Consider the following 21,936-nt stretch of genomic DNA (forward strand, 5'->3'; position numbering starts at 1 on the left):
GCATATGTCAATTGAAGTAGGTCTGTGGTTTTGAGGATTTGCTATCTATGACCTGGATTATCCACTGCAGTCCTGAAAGAGCATAGAGTGATTTTTTACACTGGTAATACTGTTCCCGGGGTGGCAAGTTTCTTATCTCTTGCAGAAAGAACTCAGAGATGAGACAGGGAGATCAAGAAAGTAAAGTGAGCATTTATTTAAGCAGAGGGCAGACAGGTGAGTAGCTATCCAGGGTTTCTCTGGCAAGCCGGTTATGAGGGGCATACAAATGAAGGGGCAGAATATTCATTGGGGAAGGAGGAGTTTGGGGGTCGTATTTCCTGATTTTCATCCCAGCTCCACCTTCCTGAGGGGAGGAGGGATTTTTGTCCTTATTTAGCTTTTATCTGAAGTGTCATGGCATTAGTGCACGGTGGGTACTTCTTATCTGCAAGGCTAATTTTATTGTAACGAAAGCATAATGAGCAACAGGTTACATTCAGATGCAGGAGATTCATGTTTTTCCCCACTTTTCTTTGCCTGTCTCCAGGACCCTCATCACCCCAAAATGTGTGGTTTCCTGTCAGTCTGAAGGTTGCTGCTTTTCTTTGCCCATGGACCCCCCTGTTTACAAGATGTGTGATTTCCTGCCACCTGGCCCATGTCCCACCCCCTCCTCTTTGCTCATATCTAGCTATCTGCCTGCTGTAACAATACTGCAGAGGTGACTACTTGAACCAGTCACCTAGCTAATGTACAGAGCCAAATAAATTTCCCAGAATACCTTCACTCTATATACCATACGCAAGCAGTATGTGATATGAAAGAAGTAAAATGGTAAGCAAAAATTGGTGTCTTTTCTACTTTCGAGACTTCAATGCCTAGAGGAAACCATCCTCATTGTATCTCTGCCATCATCGTTGTGCACTACCATTATGTAAAACATGTTTTACAAAAGAAAACTTCTTGGTGGTGGTCATGATGGAAATGAAAAAAGTTCCAAGAAGAGGATGATAAAGGTTTTGGAATGTATTCTTAGTAACTATTAGTGCCATGCTGTATTACTATTATTACATTTGATTACCAACACTGTACAATGAAGCCCAGAGGTTGGGGTTGAAGGGAGGAGATCAGTGGTTCCTGGACAGAGGGAGGAAAATGCTGGGAAAATACTAAAAATAACTCATAGTCTAGAAGAATCCTAAAGGGTATGCAGATTTCTATGATGGATTTTTACTCAATGTCCAAGTTAGCTTACCTATGTTGACTTGTATGGTTTATGCTATATATATAAATGGCAAATTAAATATTATATTAGAACTCAACAGTGTTTGGGAAAAACTAAGAAGTAGTATAAGGAGCAAGAAGGTTCTAGGGGGACTTGTAGTAGGGAGCCAATTGCTGCAGTAAATAGGGTGATTATGATATTACATATTGAGACTGAAAAGGTGTTATTAGATTTTATAATATTGATACTGTATATCTGTATAAAATAACAAAGAAAAGGTAGACTATGTAAAGTTGTTCTGTAGTCCAACATTAATGGAGCTATTATGCATTTCCTTAGGTTCTACTATACCATGTTCAAGGTTCCATCTGGTTTTGGAGGTACCTTCTAAATGATACTAGGCTTTATCTGTCCATCTGTCTATCTGTCTATCTACCTATCTATCTATCTTAGGGCTGGATAAAATTCAAATACATCTTCCTTTTACATATGGAATATATTCAGCATACCACTCAGGACAATGCTTTTTAATTAAGACATAAATAGTCAGCCAGTGCAACCACCTGTCTACATAGAAAAATCTGTGTTAGTCAAAAGAGCATTTCCTAAATAAAGATTTAAAAGCCCAAAATAAAATACTTCAAACCAGGAAAGAAAAAACAGATCAGATCTTATTTAAACTTTTTTTTTTTAACCCCAGAAAGACAGCTAACCCTAGTTTATTGTTTTTCTTTTTGGAATCATCTTTCTATATGTATAGTCAAATTCAGGCACTACATTGCCTTATAAATATTCATTTATAGTTAATTAGTCTTTTTATTGGAAAGAGTGCTGCAAATGTCTGGTTCGTCAAAGCATGCATACTAATTATAAGTAAAAGTACCTTCACAGTCTTCATAAGGAAATGATAGTTTAATCTTAGGACTGTCACTTATTGCGATGGATGATGCCTGGCAGCTCTATGTCAAAATGAGTGGTCAGAAGGGAATACTTCAAAGGCACTTAGGTTCTCAATTGACAAAACAATAACACAGAGAGACAATCCCCAGGTAAATGAGCAGCCCCATGTATATGGAGTTTCCAACACTTCATGTGACACACTTTGTAACTTTTTACTTGAATAGAGGAAATCCCACATTATAGGCCAGGATTTGGGACAAAACTCAGAAGTTCCTAAAGGCACATGCTAATGTGAACTTGCTTACATTTGAATTGTTTTAATTGCCCTGTAGATTGGATGAAACTACTGTCTACTCACAATGTTTTTTCCTTCATTCTAGCTGTTCTTGCACTTCAACAGTGTTGTAAAATATTTAGAAAAATGTCTGGTAAATAAAAGTGGCTATCTACTCTATGTTGGATCTCATCATACACTACTAGGTATAGCATGGGTGGATATCTCCTTTCCTTGAGTTATTCTTAAATTTCTGAAAGGTACTATGTGAAGCTCTGGAGGAAGATTAAGAAATATATTTTAGCTTACAAACTAATATTGTCTTTAGACTTCTAGAAATGTGCTAGGGATTATAATAACTGCTTTATATTTATATTAACTCATTCAATCATTATAGCAACATTGTAAAACTGTTCTATTATTATTCTTAAATTTTAGATGATAAAATTACAGCTTAGAAAGGTTACAGTAAATAATGTAAAAAAATGAATAAACAGAAACTTCAATTAAATACAGTCAGGAGGCCAGAATGGGGAGTTCTCATGCACTGTGACTACAGCAGAGCCCAACAGGAAGAAGAAAGACTCTTCTTTCCTGGCAAGGACTCAGCCTATGAAAAGCCATGGACTCTTTACTAGAGCCCTCCCAATTTCCTTTTCCCTCTATAAAAAGAGTTCTTCTCACCATTTTTGCTGGGGACTTGCATGTGGCTTGTCTTGGTTGCAGACCCCAAATTGCAATGATCTGCTGATCACAAATAAACCTATTTTTACTGGAGAAAAAACTGGTAGTCTGTTTTAGGTCAACACTGTAAATCACATACTCTGAAAATAGAAACTACAGATTTCAGTATAAGCTGGCTTGTGACAGGGGCCCAGAGTCTTAAACAGTGCAATACTGATTTTTAATGTTAAATTAGTTATTTTTCTTTTTAGAGAATTTCTGGCTTTCTTTCCATTCAAAGAGCTACTAAATTCTGCAAATTCTTCAAATGAGAAATACACTTTTCATGTAAAGTATAAAATTAGTAAGGATGTTTGGGAATTTCATCATCAATAGCTATATGTACCCATGTAATTTCAAACTGAAATTTCAATCGAAATTAAAACTCACTCTTTCCTTGATTGTTGTGCCTCCCATCTACTGCATTTCACACTCTTTTCCTACCACTCTCCCTCTCACTCAGTTTGCTCAAATTGCTTATGCCTGCTGGAAAAGACAGGCATGTGTTTGACCTTAAGACCTGGGCTGGAGAACTTGGTTTGCCTATCTAGATCCTCTCTTCATGTTTCTCCACCTTTCTCTGTTCAGCCAATGGGGATCATCAAGACAGGATCAGGGGGAAAGAGGGTAGAGGTCCACATGTTTTAACCCTGGCTCCTTCCCAGTGGGCTCAGTGCAAGTGGACTGAGTTCCTCAAGCAAAGGCTATTGGAGCTCCTGTGAGGCTGTGATCTTTCTACATTGCTTTTTTTGTCTTACCTTAACTGCTCTCTCATCCCCTCATTGTGTCACTAGCCCTAGGATATTATGCTTTTCCTTGTGGCTTCCCTACACAATGTCCACACACTTGTAAATAGTCCCTTTATTAAGCTCTTCTCCAGTTACCCATTTTGAATGAACTATGTATTCTCTGCTAGGACTTTGATTTTTACAGGGCATATGCACTTAAGTATTCTTTCTGCCAGGAACACCTTTCTCCCAGATATCCTCATTGCTATTCGTTTATTCCCATCAAGTTGCTGCTCAAATGTCACTTTTCTCAGTGAGGTCTATTCTGACATTTTTATTTAAAATTACAACTCCTGCCCCTATCCCAGCATGCATATTCCCCTTACCTAAATCTGTTGCTTTATAGCAATCATCACCTTATAATAATCTACCTAATTTATGTATTAATTATTCTCATTGACTTTGCTCATCATTAATGTATAAGAACCACGAGATGAAAAATATTTGTCTATTTAGTTAATTTATGTCTCCCAAGCTCTAACACAGTGCCTAGCACATAGTAAGCAGTCAATAAATATGTTGGATGGACTTAAAAGTTAACGCAGGGGGCTTCCCTGGTGGTGCAGTGGTAGAGAGCCCACCTGCCGATGCAGGGGACACGGGTTCGTGCCCCGGTCCGGGAAGATCCCGAATGCCACGGAGCGGCTGGGCCCGTGAGCCATGGCCGCTGAGCCTGCGGTCCGGAGCCTGTGCTCCGCAACGGGAGAGGCCACAACAGTGAGAGGCCCGCGTACCACAAAAAAAAGAAAAAAAGAAAAGTTAACGCAGGGGAAGTAAGTTTGACAAGGGAGGCAGCATGGTATGGTGCTAAGAACATAGTCTATGAAATCAGATATATCTTCTTTCAAATCACAAATCAGCCATTTGCTAGCTTTGTGAAGTTAATCTTGATGAAATCAATCTCGTTATCTCTAACATATGCTAACAATACCTTGCAGAGCTGTTGTGAGGTCACAGGTTGCCTGGTGTCTTGGTGGTATCTGTAAATATCAGTCTTCTGCTACGCCTTATTTAGTGGTGTTGTATTCTACCCATATTATGTTACATCTAAAGAGTTGGGTCACATGATTAAAATACAAGTACAATTACTAAAAATGCTCATAGCACTCTACTTTTTCTCACCCTACTAGTCTTCACTCTTCTTTTCATGTCGTGGGCCTTCCACACATCAGGGAAAATATTTATCACCATATGAGCTCCACTGCCAAAGGGTAAATATTCCAAGGCACAATTACTAGATTTCCCTCTCAAAAATGGACAGCATGCCTTCTCTCCCCACCCCCACCTCTTTCCACATATATATATGTATAATGTCATATCATAGGCAGGACCTTGAGGGGCTATGGCCTTACTATTTCACTCAGTTTTTATAACAGTAAAAGGGGGAAGAAAAAGGAATTAGGAATTAGATGAAAATTTTTTAAAAAACTTGTTTTGAGAATATCAAATAAAAATTTAATGTGGCCCTTAGATCCCTAATATTTTTCTTGTTTTGACTATTAGTTTCTGGGATGCAAACTCAAATCCCATTCTTAGCAGATAGAAACTTTATTTAATATAATATTTCAGTGCAATCAAACTTGAATTTTGATGGACAATTATGATTTTTCTGTTCTTATTCAAATGTATGCCCAACCTAAATCTTTTGCTGTGAACCAGGAAAATCTACAATGTCAAATGGACATCTATTCTCTGTTGTCCTATAAATACCTTAAGCTGAAAACATCTCAAATTGAATTCATCTTCCTCTCCCACAAACTTACTCATCCTCCTCTATAGTTTAACTGAATTGCTTAACTATTCAAATAGTTGCTAAAGCCAAATCTAAGAGTCATTCTTGCCTCCTCTTTCTCTGGCTAAATCTTCTACATTCATTCATACATCCATCACCAAACACTTATTGAGTACCTCCCAGACCCTATATGATACATAAAATATTTCTGTCCTCATGAAACTTACATTCTAGTGAAGTAAAGAACTCATAGACATGTAAATCGATGAGCAAAATAATTTCAGACTGTCATAATTCCAAAGAAGAAAATAAGAGTGCTGTGACAGGTGTGAATGGAGGGTGGGTGAGGAATCACTGAGGAAAGGTCTCTCTGAGGAAATGATAATCTAAGATGAAAAGATCATTGTCAGGTGAAGTCAGCCATGCAAAGATAAAGGAACAGGGTCTATTCCAGAAAGAAGAAAGAACCAATGTACATATATACATTTCTGGGCACGTTCACAGAACAGAAAGGCAATTAGTATTGATGGATGACCATAGTGATAGAGAACATATTAGATGAACCTGATATATTAGCAAGGACAAGGTGAACTAAAGATTTTGTAAATTATGTCAAGACTTTGATTCCTGGTGTGAGGATAAAACATTGAGGGAGCCAGTGACTCACTAAATCTATGCAAATCTCTTCAGATCTTTTGACCCTATTTTCCCCTGACTTCAACTCATGGCTAGCTGATCCCTCCATTCAGGCCATGATTAATTAAAACATTAATTGAATTAATCCATTAATTGTTCTTTATCCATACTCTCTTCAGTCTTTCTACCCTCTAAGTCTACTCTCCACAATAAAGCCAGATTTACTTATTTAAGACTTCATTTTTTAGAGAAGTTTTAGGTTCACAGAAAAGTTGAGAGTAAGGTATAGAGATTTCCCTTATATTCCAGGAGATATATAACTGGGGGTCAGGCTTGGTGCTGTTTTCTTGTTTGCTTTGTTTTGTTTTAGTAGACTTTATTTCCCATATACTGCCTGCCCCCACACAGGCATAGTTTCCTTCCTTATTGACATGCCCCATCATAGTGGTATATTTGTTACCATCAGTGAATCTACATTGACACCTCATTATCACCCAGAGTCCATAGTTTACATTGCGGTTTACTCTTGGGATTGTATATTCTATGGGTTTGGACAAACGTAAAATAACATGGATCCATCATTAGAGTACCATACAGAGTATTTTCTCTGCTCTAAAAATCCCCTGTTATCCTCCTAGTCATTCCTCTCTTCTTCTCTACCCTCTAACACCCTGGCAACCATTGATCATTTTGTTGTTTCCATAGTTTTGCCTTTTCCAGAAGGTCATCTAGTTGGAATCATACAGTAAGTATATAGCCTTTTCAGAATGACTTCTTTTACTTAGAAATATGCATTTGTTTCTTCCATGTCTTTTCATGCCTTGAAAGTTCATTTCTTTTTAGCACTGAATAATATTCCATTGCACTGATGTACTACAGTTTCTTTATGCATTCACCTACTGAAGGACACCTTTGTTGCTTCCAAGTTTTAGCAATTATGAATAATGCTTCTATAAACATTCATGTGCAGGTTTTTTGTGTGGACCTAGGTTTTCAACTTCTTTGGGTAAATACCAAGGAACACAATTGCTGGATCATATAGTAATAGTATGTTTAGTTTTATAAGAAACTGCTAAACTGTCTCCAAAGTGGTTATACCATTTTGCATTCCTACCATTAACTACTGTGGGTTCCTGTTGCTCTACATCCTCACCAGAATTTGGTGTTGTCAGTGTTTTGGATTTTGGCCACTCTAATAGGTGTGTGGTTTATTCATTTTTAAGGAAATTCTCTCATGTTACTCTCTTGATGAAAAGTCTTTGATGATTAAATAAAGAAGGAAGGAAGAAAGGCAAAAAGGAAGGTACAATTCTCCACTTGTTCTTCATTGCCATGAAGGTAAAATCAGGTTCTTCAACAAATGTTAAAAGATCCCTTCTGTATGATCTCTTTCCCCAACGTCACCTTATCTCTTATGCATTCTCTATGTTCGAGACAGTGAACTATTTACAGTTCCTGAATAAGCCCTGCTTTTATTCCTGAAATTTACATGTGTTATTTTCTTTGCCTAAATAATTTTCAACCAGTTTGTCTGGCTAATTCCAACAAAATTTTTGGATGTCAGTATTATTCTAGACAACCACGCCCCCCAACCCCAGAACTGGTTAGCTGGCCTGGTGTGTCTTCCCATAATGGCCCTTTATTTACTCCCATCATGGTAGAATCACACCATGTGGTGTGATTGTTTCTTGTCATTTTTAAACTGTAAGCACCTTGAGGGAAGACTGCATTATTTTCATTGCAGTATTCATAAACACTTGATATTTAGTAGATGTCAATTAATATTCACTGCATCACACTCAATTGATTTTATGTCTGTGTGTCTTTCCCCTCAAAATAAGAAAATGGAGGTGGGCAGGGTGGGAACAAAACTATACTTTGGTAACCTCCTATACACAATCTCACCTGACCTTTTTTGGTTTGTATACATTGACATCAAACTTATGGTGAAATATTTGAGAAAATATGATATAAATATACATATATAGAGATTTGATAAATATTTGAATGATATCAATAAGGATAATCACTGAAAAATATTTTCATGTATATAACTCAGAGTGATATCTATTTATTGGTTTTAGTGAATGAAATTAATAAATATGTATATGTAATTTATCATTTGACTATGATATTGCTTTTTAGAAATAAACTATTTAATTTAGAATAGCTTTAGATTTATAGAAATAATTATCCACATCCATTTTTCCCTATAATTAACACGGTAGTATGGTACATTTCTTATAATTAAAGGACCAATATTGATACGTTATTATTAACTAAAGTCCATGATTTATTCAGATTTTCTAAGATTTACCTAATATCATTTTTATGCCGCAAGATCACATCCAGGATACCACATTGCATTTAGTTATCATGTCTCAAAGCTACGACTCACTTGACTGTGACAAGTTCACAAACTTTTCTTGTTTTTGATGACCTTAAGAGTTTTTCAGAGTACTGGGTCAAGTATTTTCCAGAATATCCCATTATTGGGATTTGTCTGGTGGTTTTCTCACAATTAAACTGGTTATGGATTTTAATGAGGAAGACCAATAGGAAAACTGCCATTCTTATTACATCATATCAAGAATACATACTATCAACATGACTTTTTGATGTTGAAGTTGACCTTGATTGCCTGGCTGAGGTAGTGTTTGTCTGATTTTTCTACTGTAATGTTAATTCCCCCACCTCTTTCCATACTGTAGTCTTCCGAAGGATGTCCCTTCAGAGTGAGATATCTACATAAATTATTTGGAATTCTTGTACATCAGAGATTTTTCCATAGAAATTCCTTTTTAAATATTGTTATTTTTTTTTAGCCTGCTTCAAATAAAAGTCTTACAAACTACACATAAGTATAGATGTTTATCTCTGCCATTCCTGGCCTCAGAGAATTAAATCTTAACCCATAAATAAGAGAAGGTGTATATTTTTGTTTGTCAATTTTAATTACAAGAGACATAAAACTAAAATGCAATATACTTATCATTTTCTTCTTTTTTGGCTACCTGTTAAGTTTTTTCTGATAGGTGAGAAGAAAGATTGATTTATGTACTCACTGTCCCCTGCAAACACACACATACACACACACACACACACACACACATACATACACACACACATACACACACCCAACACCTTAATTGCATATCCAGATCTAGTCATAGACCAGCTGTGAAGGAACTGAAGTTAGTCAGATTGGTTCAAATCTGCTTCCCTTATCAAGATTTCATTGCCCCTACTCTGATGCCCCTAGTCTTCTCCCCATCTCCTTCTATGAATGTTCTACACACAATAGTCCCCTAAAGAAACTCCTATAAAATTATTTGAATACTGCTCTGTCTACAATTGCCTTTTTAAAATAAATGAATTTAATTCATTAAGATAACATACTATCTGGCACTTTTAATAAATAAGGTGCCATGTAATAAATGGAAATAGGGAATACATTTCAGACAAAAGAGGAAGACACAGAATCATATGATAGAGTGTACAGTATTAATTTTGAAATTTGATATATGGTTGACTTGACATCCAACAAGACAGCTTTGAATTATAACCTGGGAAAAGTTAAGGTTGATCTCTGATCGACAGTGAAGACAAAAGCAGAGCAGTAAGCAAGTGATCAAAGAATTAAAGCAGAGTTTACAAACCAATTAACTCATAACTATGTCACAGTGTAAAGTAATTTTGCAAAGTGATGACCAGTGAATGGAGACTTGTAAAAAAGAGTCTTGCTTAGCACTTGGAGAAGAAGCAAACGTAAAAAAGCCTATCTAAGCAACTATTTAGATAAACAAAACTTGTAAGACAAAATAAGAGATCAAATGTCCTGATTTTAGCTCAGAGCTTGTTTTATTTTTTTGTAAGTTGGCATTTGGTTTGTTGTCTTTTAGAATCATCTATTTAACTAGTAGAATAATTTCTTTATACATAAACATGTAAATTTAATGATGAATCTATTCCCTTGATACAGTAGTGACCGGATCAGTGTGCTTCCTGCCTGCAGAGTTTACCGTAGTCAAGGACTATAGAGGGGGGCTTCCCTGGTGGCGCAGCGGTTGGGAGTCCCCCTGCCCATGCAGGGGACGCGGCTTTGTGCCCCGGTCCGGAAGGATCCCACGGCCGCGGGGCGGCTGGACCATGGCCGCTGAGCCTGCGCGTCCGGAGCCTGTGCTCCGCGGCGGGAGAGGCCACAGCGGTGAGAGGCCCACGTACCGGAAAAAAAAAAAAAAAAGAACTACAGAGGGCTCATTATAACATGTTGTCCCCGACAGAGGGCAATTTGGAAGCATAACACAAAGTAAATAGCATTGCTTAACTTTTATTTATACCTGACCCTAAAATATCATGTTGTATTAAAAAGTGTTTGTCATGTGGTTGAGAATGAATATACCACTAGAAACACTTTAATAGTTCCTTACTGGAATTAGCTTTATTATAAATAAATTTTTTAAGTCCAAAATAGAATTTTAAAATCATTTGTAGAAAATAGCTCATGTTTTTCTTTTTTCTTTCTTCAGAATATATACTAGCATCATAAAAATAAAATAAATTATAAAAAGAATTAAGGCATTTCTCAGATGAAACTAAGTGAATAAATCAGCATACTTCTATTTGCTTGATGTAGTAGACAATTACATTTCATAGGAAACACCTAGTTAACAAATCGCGCACATTGTTCCCTTATTTCTATTCAGTGGATCACACGGTTAGACTATAGTCTTTGATAAGTATTTCCATTTGCAGACTCAGAAATCAGAATTGTACTTCTGTTCATTTCTCTCCCCTCCCTAATGCTATTTAGATTAATAAGATAAACACCATTCTAAGTCATTTGTATTTGGCCAAGGTAAAGTACGTGGAATGAAATTTTATTCTTTCCATCCAATACAGTTCTCTCTGCAAAGAAAAAATAATAGTAAAATATTGGAAAATAGGAAAAAAATTGACATCTTAAGATGCTAACTGATTTATATTGTTTTAATGTTCATTTTATTCTAATATACTAGAAAAACAAATGTTTGTAATGTTGTCTCATATCCTAACCCCTATCTTACTTTGCAATTTATGTGAATATCATTTGCAGACTAATCTTATTTTTAAACTTGAAGCCCTACAGGCTTTTCTGAGTAGGCTAGATAATATTTTTATTTATTTATATATTTCATTTATTTAGGGTGTTTCTTCAACCTTAGTCTTGTAACTAACGCAAATTGCTTTCTATGGAGTAGATTCGTTCATGTCACCTAAAACTTCCAATTATCCCGGTTAGCTGCTAACCAGAAAAGAATAAATGAAAGGTATGAAAATGTTAATTACTCATGTATTCCATTATTGTGGTGTAAGTGAAATGGACTGATCAAACAAATTGAGTCTACTGTAAAGAAGTTTAAAATTGGACAGAACTGAGTTTGATTACTGGCTCTATCACCATCTGTGTTCTGCCCTTGCTTCTTTCTTAATTTCAGTTCAAAATATATAAAATAAGAATAGAGTTTTGGGTTGGTTTTTTTTTTTTATTTTTTTTTGCGGTACGCGGGCCTCTCACTGCTGTGGCCTCTCCCGTTGCGGAGCACAGGCTCCGGACGCGCAGGCTCTGCAGCCATGGCTCACGGGCCCAGCCGCTCCGCGACATGTGGGATCTTCCCGGACCGGGGCACGAACCCGTGTCCCCTGCATCAGCAGGCGGACTCCCAACCACTGCGCCACCAGGAAAGCCCGTCAAATGCATGTTTTTTTAAGAAGAGTTTTTCAGAAGTAGAAATTTGATAATTGTTTGAGGAAGTTACATAAAAGGAGAAGTGACAACAGTGCCTTGGAAATTCAGGTTCTATGGAACTGGAGAGAGAAAACTGAGCCCTTTAACTGTGGCAAACAAGATGGGTGAGAGATTAGGTGTGGTTGGACAGGTCAAAATACCATGAATCCGTGTGGAAACAAACTCAGGGCCAATACGCATATTTTGTTACTAGCACCCAGTGAACTACCAACTGATTGTTCAGTTTGGAGCAATGAATGCCTTGTTGTGTCTAGAGATTTTATTTTAGTGTATTAATAATTTAATTAATCCTCAAAGCCAATAGAATAGGGGTTGAGAGAACTTTGACATGCTTTTGTATAATAGTACATAAAGCGGAAGCTTAGTCCCTGAAGAAGGGAACAGGGCAGAATCCATTTGAACTTGCTTCTAATCTGGACTCCAGTAGAATAGAAATGTGCTTCTTAAATGATCTGTAATGAAGGCCAATTTTAACTTTGTAAAATATAGTATAAAAGATTGCAGTTATGCCGTTATATAGCCAGAAGTAGAAGTTATTGTACGTTGTAAAGTAATAAGATGCATATTGTTCCCAGTGTGTCATTTTAAAAATATATATTAAAAAGAAAATAGCCATGGATTTATCTAAAAAAATAATATAAATATTTGTTTATCAATTTGTTAATAAAGAGAAATCAAACTGGTAAAATCTAGCTTTATTTTCTTGAAAGTACTCTGGCACCATTAATTATGATGGAATCTATTATCAAGGAACTTTATTATGTAATTTTTAGGCATAGTGGACTATTATACAGGCTTAAGCTGTATTGTGTAGATTTTTGATAGATATTTTCAGCTTTAAAAGGGCTAGTTAAAAGATATATAAAGTTAATTTTTAGCCTAATAAAAGGTAGCATAAAATTGGGGAGTTAAAGGGCTTCCCCGGTGGCGCAGTGGTTGAGAGTCCGCCTGCCGATGCAGGGGACGCGGGTTCGTGCCCTGGTCTGGGAAGATCCCACATGCCGCGGAGCGGCTGGGCCCGTGAGCCATGGCCGCTGAGCCTGCGCGTCTGGAGCCTGTGCTCCGCAACGGGAGAGGCCACATCGGTGAGAGGCCTGCGTACCGCAAAAAAAAAAAAAAAAATTGGGGAGTTAAAAATTCCCCATTGTAATAAGAGTTTTGAATGGTTTCTTCTTACTGAAAATTATAAATGCATTTTATAAAAGAAAAAAATTTTCCAATATATAGACTTCTGAGAAAATAGCTTTCAAATAGATAGAGAAGCTTAATCTCCCTTCTCATTGTGTTAAGCAGATTTTCACGTACACACAATCTTTGTCATATTACGTCATGGGAAGGTGATTCATAACCACAGTTATACAATGACATTTCCTCAGTTTAGATCAATTTCGCAGGGTATATTTTTAGCTTATTTCAAGGTTATCACTTAAGTAAATGAAAACATCTTGCCAGTTTATTCACCCGCCTATTTTTTACATGTTTTCCCTGAAAAAAAAATTCTGTGTGGTTTATTACTTATTAAATCACAGTTGCCTTCCTGAATTGTAAAGGAGCTTTTAACAATTCAGCATTTGTGAAGTATACTTGAATTAACAGATGTCTACTTTTATTGAGGAATATGCTTGGGTGTTTTGATCAATGGAAGTTTAGAAATACTAGGGAAAAGGTTGTTTTAGAAATATAGCTGGCTGTCAGGTAGCAGTAGACTCTTAATACTAGGATGTAGAACTCATAAGTTGACTGATGTATTTACAAAGCAGATAAGATAAAATGTAGAAACATCAAAGTTGTGTTGACTGCTGAGTCTGACATGCTGAAACATTTTGATACTTGTTTTGGATTTTTAGCAGTTCATATCAGAAGCTGAATCAACATAAGTATCAGGTAAGTTATAGCATTATTTGTTTATGGAGTCTCCTGTAGAAGCACAATCCTATTTAAGAATGAATAGGAATATGCTATTACACTTTAGATTTTAGTCTCCCAGTATGTCTTATATAACTGGCACCAAATTTGTTGTTCTTTGTTGACACTCCTTAGCTAAGGAGGAGGAGTTAACTTTTGGAGCTAACTCTGAAAAAAAGACTCTACTATGTGTTTCATTCTCCTTGAGCCAGAATAAGGTGTATATTTGCTCAGAACGTGATTTAATGTGATTTTTTTTTTCCTGAGGGATGTGCTTTCTTCTAGCAGTTTTAAATCTTTGGCACACTAACAACTTAGAAGTAATAGATAAATTCCTAGAACATATAACCTATCAAGACAGGATCATGCAGAAAGAAAATCTGAACAGACTGATTACTAGTAAGGAAATTGAATCAGTAATCCAAAAAACTCCCAGCAAACAAAAGTCCAGGGCCAGGTGAATTCTACCAAACATTCAAAGAATTAATACCAATCCATCTCAAACTCTTCCAAAAAATAGACGAGGAGAGAATACTTCCAAACTCACTTCACAAAGCCAGCATTACCCTAATACCAAAACCAGACAAGGATACTACAAGAAAAGAAAATTAGAGGCCAATGTCACTGATAAATATAGATGCAAAAATCCTCAGGAAAATATTAACAAACTGAATTCAACAATGCATTAAAAGAATCATACACTGTGATCAATTGGAATTTATTCCAAGGATGCAAGTATGGTTCAACAACAGCAAATTGATCAATGTAATATGCTACATTAACAAAATGAATGATAAAAAATAATACAATCATCTCAATAACAGCAGAAAAGGTACTTGATGAAATTCAACATCCATTTATGATAAAAACTCATAACAAAGTGGGTATAGAGGAAATGTACCGTAGTGTAATAAAGGCCATATATGACAAACCCACTGTTAATGTCATCCTCAATGGTGAAAACCTGAAAGCTTTCCCTCTACGATCTGGAACAAGACAAGGATGCTCACTCGTACCACTCTGTCCAATATAGTACTGGCAGTCCTAGCCAGTGCAATTAAACAAGGAAAAGAAACAAAAGACATACAAAATTTGAAAGGAAGAATTGAAACTGTCACTATTTGCAGATGACAGTGAAACTGTACTACTATCTTTCGCCACACATCAGAATTAACTCAAAATGGATTAAAGACTTGAATGTAGGACCTGAAACTATAAAACTCCTAGCAGAAAATATAGGTGGCAGTAAGCTCCTTGATATTAGCCTTAGAGATATATACTTTTTTGAATTTGACACCAAAAGCAATGGCAACAAAAGTAAAAGTAAAAAAGTGGGACTACATCAATTTAAAAAGCTGTTACACAGCAAAGGAAGCCTCCAACAAAACGAAAAGGCACCCTACAGAATGGTAGGAAATATTTGCAAATCACAGATCTGATAAGGTACTAATGTCCAAAATATATAAAGAAGGCATCATAGCTCAATAGCAACACACACACACACACACACATACACACAAATCTGATTTTAAAAATGGGCAGAGATTCCAAATAGACATTTTCCCAAAAAAGACACACAGATGGCCAACAGGTACATGAAACGATGTTCAATATCACTAATCATCAGGTATATGCAAATCAAAACCACAGTGAGATTTAACCTCACACATGTCAGAATGGCTATTATTAAAAAGACAACAAATAAAAAGTTTTGGCAAGGATGTGCAGAAAAAGGAACAGTTGTACACTGTTGGTGGGAATGTAAATTAGTGCTACCACTATGGAAAACAGTATGGAGGTTCCTTAAAAACTTAAAAAAAAGAACTACCATACGATCCAGCAATTCCACTTCTGGGTATTTGTTCAAAGAAAATAAAAACACTAACTCAAAGATACATACACCCCCATGTTCACTGCAACATTATTTACAATAGCCAAGACATGGAAACAACCTGTGTCCAACAATGAATGGATAAAGAATATGTGATATATATAACATATATAATTAAATATTATATACAAAATATTATTCAGCAATAAAAAAGTAGGAAATCTTGCTATCTGTGACAACATGGATGGACCTCGAGGGCATTATGCCAAGTGAAATAAGTTACACAGAGAAAGACAAATACTGTATAGTCTGTCTTATATTTGGAATCTGAAAAACAATCCAGAAAAACAAACTCATGGATACAGAAAACAGACTGGTGGTTGCCAGGGGCAGGGGCTGGGGGCTGGCAAAGTGGGTGAAGGTAGTCAAAAGGTATGAGCTTCCAGTTAACAAATAAATAAGCCACTGGGAATGTAGGTACAGCATGATGATTACAATTAATACTACTGTATTGTATATTTGAATGTTGCTAAGAGAAGAAATCTTAAAAGTTCTCATCATGAGGAAAAAAACTGTAGCTATGTATGGTGACTGACGTTAACTAGACTTACTGTGGTATCATTTCAAAACATATACAAATATAGAATCATTACATTTACAGCTGAACCTAATATGCTATATGTCAATTACACTTCAATTAAAACAAGAAAAGCATTTTAAAATCTTTGTGTAATTTTATTTGTAAAAAATTTTCAAAATAAATGTATTCAATATTTAATTATTTAATATTTAATTATGGACCGTGGATCAAACGCATGCTTTAAAAATGAACGTGCACATATTGGTGTGCATACTGCACATTTTTTTTACAAAGGGGTGCACAATCAAGCAAGTCTGGAGAAAACAGCTGGAACGAGCCTACGACAGCTCAGTGTGGCCGGTGCAGCCTAGCCTTGTGCCTGTGGTGGAGGAGTGACAGGACGAGGACTGAGGAAAGGATTGAGGTGTGCTCCGGAAGACAGGGTATGCGAGCCTTCTGAACAGGTGGAGGAGAAGGAACCTAGCTTAGAGGGCATCTGAGGGACAAAGAAAATCAGGAGCTGCCTGAGTCACCTAAACCCACCCAGCAGCAAGCACAGGTGACTCCAAAGACCTGAAGAAGGAAGAGAGGCGTCTCCAAGCCCCGTCTAATGCTAGGGCAGAGCCCTGTTCCAAGCCTGGGCACCTGCTCCCACCACTGCTCACCTTCCCGCCCTAAAGCCCCTGAAAGCCGCAATTCTTTTAATTGTTGGGGGAGAAAGGCAATTAACACCATTTTCCAAGTTCCTAATTTTAAGTCATAGCATCATAAATGGACAGACCTGTATCCACTGTCTCGCAGAAAGCACTTTTGATGTTCCGAAGCATCCACTCGATGGCGGCCGGAAGCGGGTAGCAACGGAGCTGCTCCTTTCAAGGTACCGCCCAAGTACAGGTGGGAAGGTGGAAGGGAGATGCTCAAAGGCAAAGGCAGGGATTCTGAGGGACAGAAGTGCACCCGGAAGGGAAACTGCACAGGGTCTGGGTAAGAAACGAAGGCGGGAGGCTGCCCCTTACTTGCTAAGGGCTCCGGCCAAGTCGCTCTCTGGGCCTCGTCTTCCTCACCTTCTTCAGCAGCATGACGAGTTCCGGTCTCTGGGCCACGCCTCCCGAGTCTCCCGCTTCTTCCTCTCCTCCAGCAGCTGACTGCTGATTTGGCGGACCACGTCCTCGAACAGCTGCCTGACCTTCTCCAGCCCGGGACGCTGCTGGTGATGGAGCTGCTCCTGTCTTTCAGGGCAAGCTCTCTCTGCTGAGACCCAACAAAGAACATGGAACTGTCTCCCGGGTCCTAATGTTCAAGTCCAGGGCCTGGTCCAGTCTCGCCCAGCTCTGCAGCTTCGCCAGCAGCCTCGCCTTCTCTGGCTCCAGATTCAGCAGATTTTCCTGCATCTCCTGACGTCCCAGCCTTCGCTGCAGCCCCTCCGGTTTTTCTCTGAGCAGCCTGTTTGTTGTTCTCGCACTTCTCCGGCGGGGAGGCTTCTCTTCCCTCAGTTCGTTTAGCTCCCGCCATCTTGCGCAGCGGCACCGCTCAGACTTCCTGTTCTTCAGCATCGCAGCAGGAATAATTGATGCTCCAAATCCTTAATCTTTTTTTTTTTTTTTTTTTTTTTGCGGTACGCGGGCCTCTCACTGTTGTGGCCTCTCCCGTTGCGGAGCACAGGCTCCGGACGCGCAGGCTCAGCGGCCATGGCTCACGGGCCCAGCTGCTCCGCGGCATGTGGGATCTTCCCGGACCGGGGCACGAACCCGCACGAACCTCCGCATCGGCAGGCGGACTCTCAACCACTGCGCCACCAGGGAAGCCCCTCCAAATCCTTAATCTTATGCTCCTGGTCTGCTCTCACTTCTTGGCCGGCCTGGAATTCCTAAATTTTCTGAATAGCTTCCGGCCTTTTTTTTTTTTTTTTTTTTTTGCCCGTGTGTGCTGCAAGGCCAGCTGCACGCACCTTCAGCTTCTGCTTCTCAGACTCTAGGACCTTCACCTGCACCTCCTAGCTCTGCACTCGACTACCATTCCGAGATCTTCCCCTTTAAAGCACTGATGGTCTCACTGGCTTCTGCCAGGCCCTCCTTCTCCCGCGGGTTCTCGCTGGCTGCGTCCAGGCTCTGCTTACGCAATCTGTTGCGCTCCAGCTGCTCTTTCATCTTCTCGTCCACCTCGGCCTCCTGTTCCTGAAGCTGCTGAATGCGTGTCAAGAGCTGCTTGTTGTGGTCAGGCTCGAGATGCCGACCCCTGGCACTAGTGCTGGACGCTCGCTCCAGTTCCACTCAAGCCCTCTTGTGACTCGGCTCCATCTGCATCTTTTCCAGCTCCATCTGGATGAGGCAAGTCTGAATGTATCTGCTTTGTGTGTTTGTCCAACTGCATTTCTGCTGGTACTTAATCTGCAGAGAACCTTGGGTAGAGGTGGAAACATCCAGTCCAAATCCTCCCTCCACTCCCTGAGAAATGAAATTTTTCAAGACCTTAGGGTGGATAGGAAGGTGGTGTTTTCCCCCAGGTGTTCCATGCCTCCCTCCCTCCCTCTCTTCCTTCCTTTCTTCCTTCCTTCCTTCCTTCCGTCTTTACCTCCTTTACTTCTCTCTTCTTTTTATCCTGTACTAAAGGTAACATCATCATGCTGATTTTCCATTTTTGGTTCTTACTTTCATCAGTCCCAGGAAAAGGGCTTCTAGGGTGCTGCTTATTTTCTTAAGCTGGGTGCTGGTTACATTTGTGAAAATTCATGAAAGTAGAGAATTATCATTTGTCAGTTTTCTCTATATAAAATTCTGATCAAATATTTTATATGGGCTATATTTTGTCTCTATTGAACATCCAAGCTTGACCTGTTTTTGATATTAATTCTAAAATTCCCTCTCAACTTCCTTATAACATCTGTTATTTCTGAAGGCCTAGCTCATGTTTCCTCATTCAGTTCAATGACTGAATTCTCAAACGTTATCCTTCTTATACTCCCACTATTGATTTTAGCGTTGGTATTGCTGTTGTTGCTATTTAAGTCCTTAATTTACAGGTGCTTACTTTTTGACACTTGAAAATCATTTTAAAAATTAAATTGCAACTTTAAAATGTAGTTCTCAAAAATTGCAACTTGTTCAACTTGACTGTATATGAGAACGTGAAATCTAAAGGTGCCTTAAAAAAATCTAGACATAAAAAAAAATATTATCAGAGACATTATTATATAAATACAATAACAGAACTTCTGCTATGTAGGTAATGCAGACAGTTCTAGTTATCTAGTCAATGAGCACACAGCAAGTACTTAAAAAATTTTCATTTCCATTCTTTTGTTCATCTTCTCCCTCCTTCCCTTTCTGTCTCTTTCCTTTCCCTGCCTTTTCTTTATTTTCCATTCCTTCCTTCCTTCCTTCCTCTCTCCCTCCTTCCCTCTCTCCCTCCGTCCCTCCCTTCCTCCCTTCCTTTCTTTCTTTCTTGGAACTGGAACTAGATTCAGGTTAGATATTTTTGGCAAGAATGCTTCATAGGTGGATTGTGTACTTCCATCAGGAGGTACAAATTAGCTAGTTGTCTTTGTTTTTATGATGCCAGTGGCCATTCATTACCATTGCCTAAATTCAGGATTTCATTAGGAGTTTGAAAAATGGTATTTTTCTATGTTTTTTTCTGTGTTTTTTAGCTGCAATATTTCCATAGAGAGAAACATGTCCTCAATAATTTGTTGGCTGTCTCTGATGTCGTTGTCAGGATAAATGTCTGGTTATTTCCTTTCATTTACCAGTTTTTAAACAACAAGTTAATTCTATATATCTTCCTAAAGCGAAGACTGGGAATTTAAAAATATATATTTTTGTATCTTTACAAACTCGTAGAATTAGCTATATTATGTTCTAATATATTGCAGTGGTTATTCTTATCAATACTCGTATTTTTCCACCTTTGACCTTGTGGGAACCTTTTCAAGGGAGTTTATGATGCAACTCCAGCTGTGTTTGATAGCATCTTTGCTTTCACATACAGCAACTTATCCTGTACATTTCCTAGATTCACCATATGTCTCTTAGGAATAAGAATATTATCATAGATAACCATATTAGAAATATCAAATTTAAAATAATGATAAAATAGTATTCTCTAAAATATATCCTATATTTGACATTTGCTAGCTCAATTATTCTAATTTGAACTAATTAGCAATCCTGCATAGCAATTACTTTCCAATCTAGGATCCATATTAGAATCATACATTGCATTTATTTGTTATATTTAAGGAATATTACATTTTAAAGATATGCATCATGAGTTCATAACAATAGTTCCAATTCAAATTTAGAAGTTCATGGGGTTTTGAGGTTCTGTTTTTTTTTAACCTAGTATCTTAAATCTTATATCTGTAGAGTCTGTCTCCTACGTGGAAAATTTGGTTGCCAAGAATAACAAAAGGATTACTTATTTTCATATACTTTTTTCTTATATTATTATTTTACTTTTTATTTTAAGATTTATTGAATCAACTGAAAGGTTTCAAAGATAGTAGTCTTTAGAAATTTATACTTCTAAATATTTTTCTAACATCTGAGCTCTTTCCATCTCCTTTAGCTCAAATCTCATTGCTGTAATTTTATGTCAGTTACTTCCAGTTGAATGATAAAACTGGATGAGGTTAAAGTTGCTAAGGCAGCGTCTAATCAATAATCCCTTGCACAGCCTCAGAGCAGAAGTATTTTGCTCATCTGGTGGATCTGATGCTAATAACTTTTTGCCCTCTTGTGAATTAAGGCAGTGCTTCTTAAGCCTGACGTGTATACATGTTCACCTAGGGATCTTGTTAAATTGCAGATTCTGATTTAGTAGGTCTGAAGTGGGGCCTGAGTTTTCTGCATCACTAACAAAATCCTAGGAGTTGTTGATGACACTTGTCCCTGGATCACAGTTTGAGTAGCAAGAATTTAAGGTTTTCTTGGCTAAGTTTAGGGTTTTCTGGGCTAAGAATTTTTTCAGATGATTAATGTGCTACATTTCTTCTTTTCGTCATCTTGTAATTTATAGTTTTCTGGATGTCTGGGCAGGTAATTGACGATGTAGCAGTACCAAAATTGAGGTGGCTGCTTTTCCTGGGTTTCATTTTCTCCATTTTACTCATTCTCTTTATTGATGCCCTCTTTAGGCTGTCATTGGTAAAGAGGCCCTCTGCAGAGCATTAATCTGTGACCCTAGTGTCTAACTGGTCTACTTCCTTTACCTTAACCATGGCATGGTTGTCAGCACCCTCCATCACTGCCCAGTGAGGCTTAGTATATCATGATTGAGGGTCATAGTGTCTTCACATCTAGCAAGGTGACAATCACCACTGTTTGCAGTAAGGATGGCGTTATTGGGTTGCTTTCCTGGGGCCAGTCTTTGAATTCACCTTTTTCCCATTCTCATTATGTTGGTGGTGGTGTTGGTAATTTGGTGTGGTTAACACCTATGATGGTCATGATCTGCTACGTAGTTAATGCCTTGAACTGGAACACCATCTATACAGTAAGTCCCCTACATATGAACATTCAAGTTGCGAACTTTCAAAGATGTGAACATGTGTTCGTATGTCCAATCACGCAGT

At 37.9% G+C, this 21,936-nt stretch overlaps 1 protein-coding gene across 1 annotated transcript in view; it reads right to left on the reverse strand.

The window, feature by feature from the left end:
• Positions 1–18,252, reverse strand: part of LOC307185497 (uncharacterized protein) — a gene marked incomplete at its 3' end in the record, with an annotated part of 133,056 nt that extends 114,804 nt beyond the window's left edge. Inside the window, exon 1 of the mRNA XM_079919812.1 lies at positions 17,146–18,252. Within this exon, the coding sequence (XP_079775938.1) occupies positions 17,146–17,636 (491 nt within the window). The 5' untranslated portion in view covers positions 17,637–18,252. The remainder of the gene's footprint in view (positions 1–17,145) is intronic.
• Positions 18,253–21,936: the final 3,684 nt, after the last annotated feature.

This window comes from Stenella coeruleoalba, assembly GCF_951394435.1.
Source record: "Stenella coeruleoalba genome assembly, chromosome: 4".
NCBI lineage: Eukaryota > Metazoa > Chordata > Mammalia > Artiodactyla > Delphinidae > Stenella > Stenella coeruleoalba.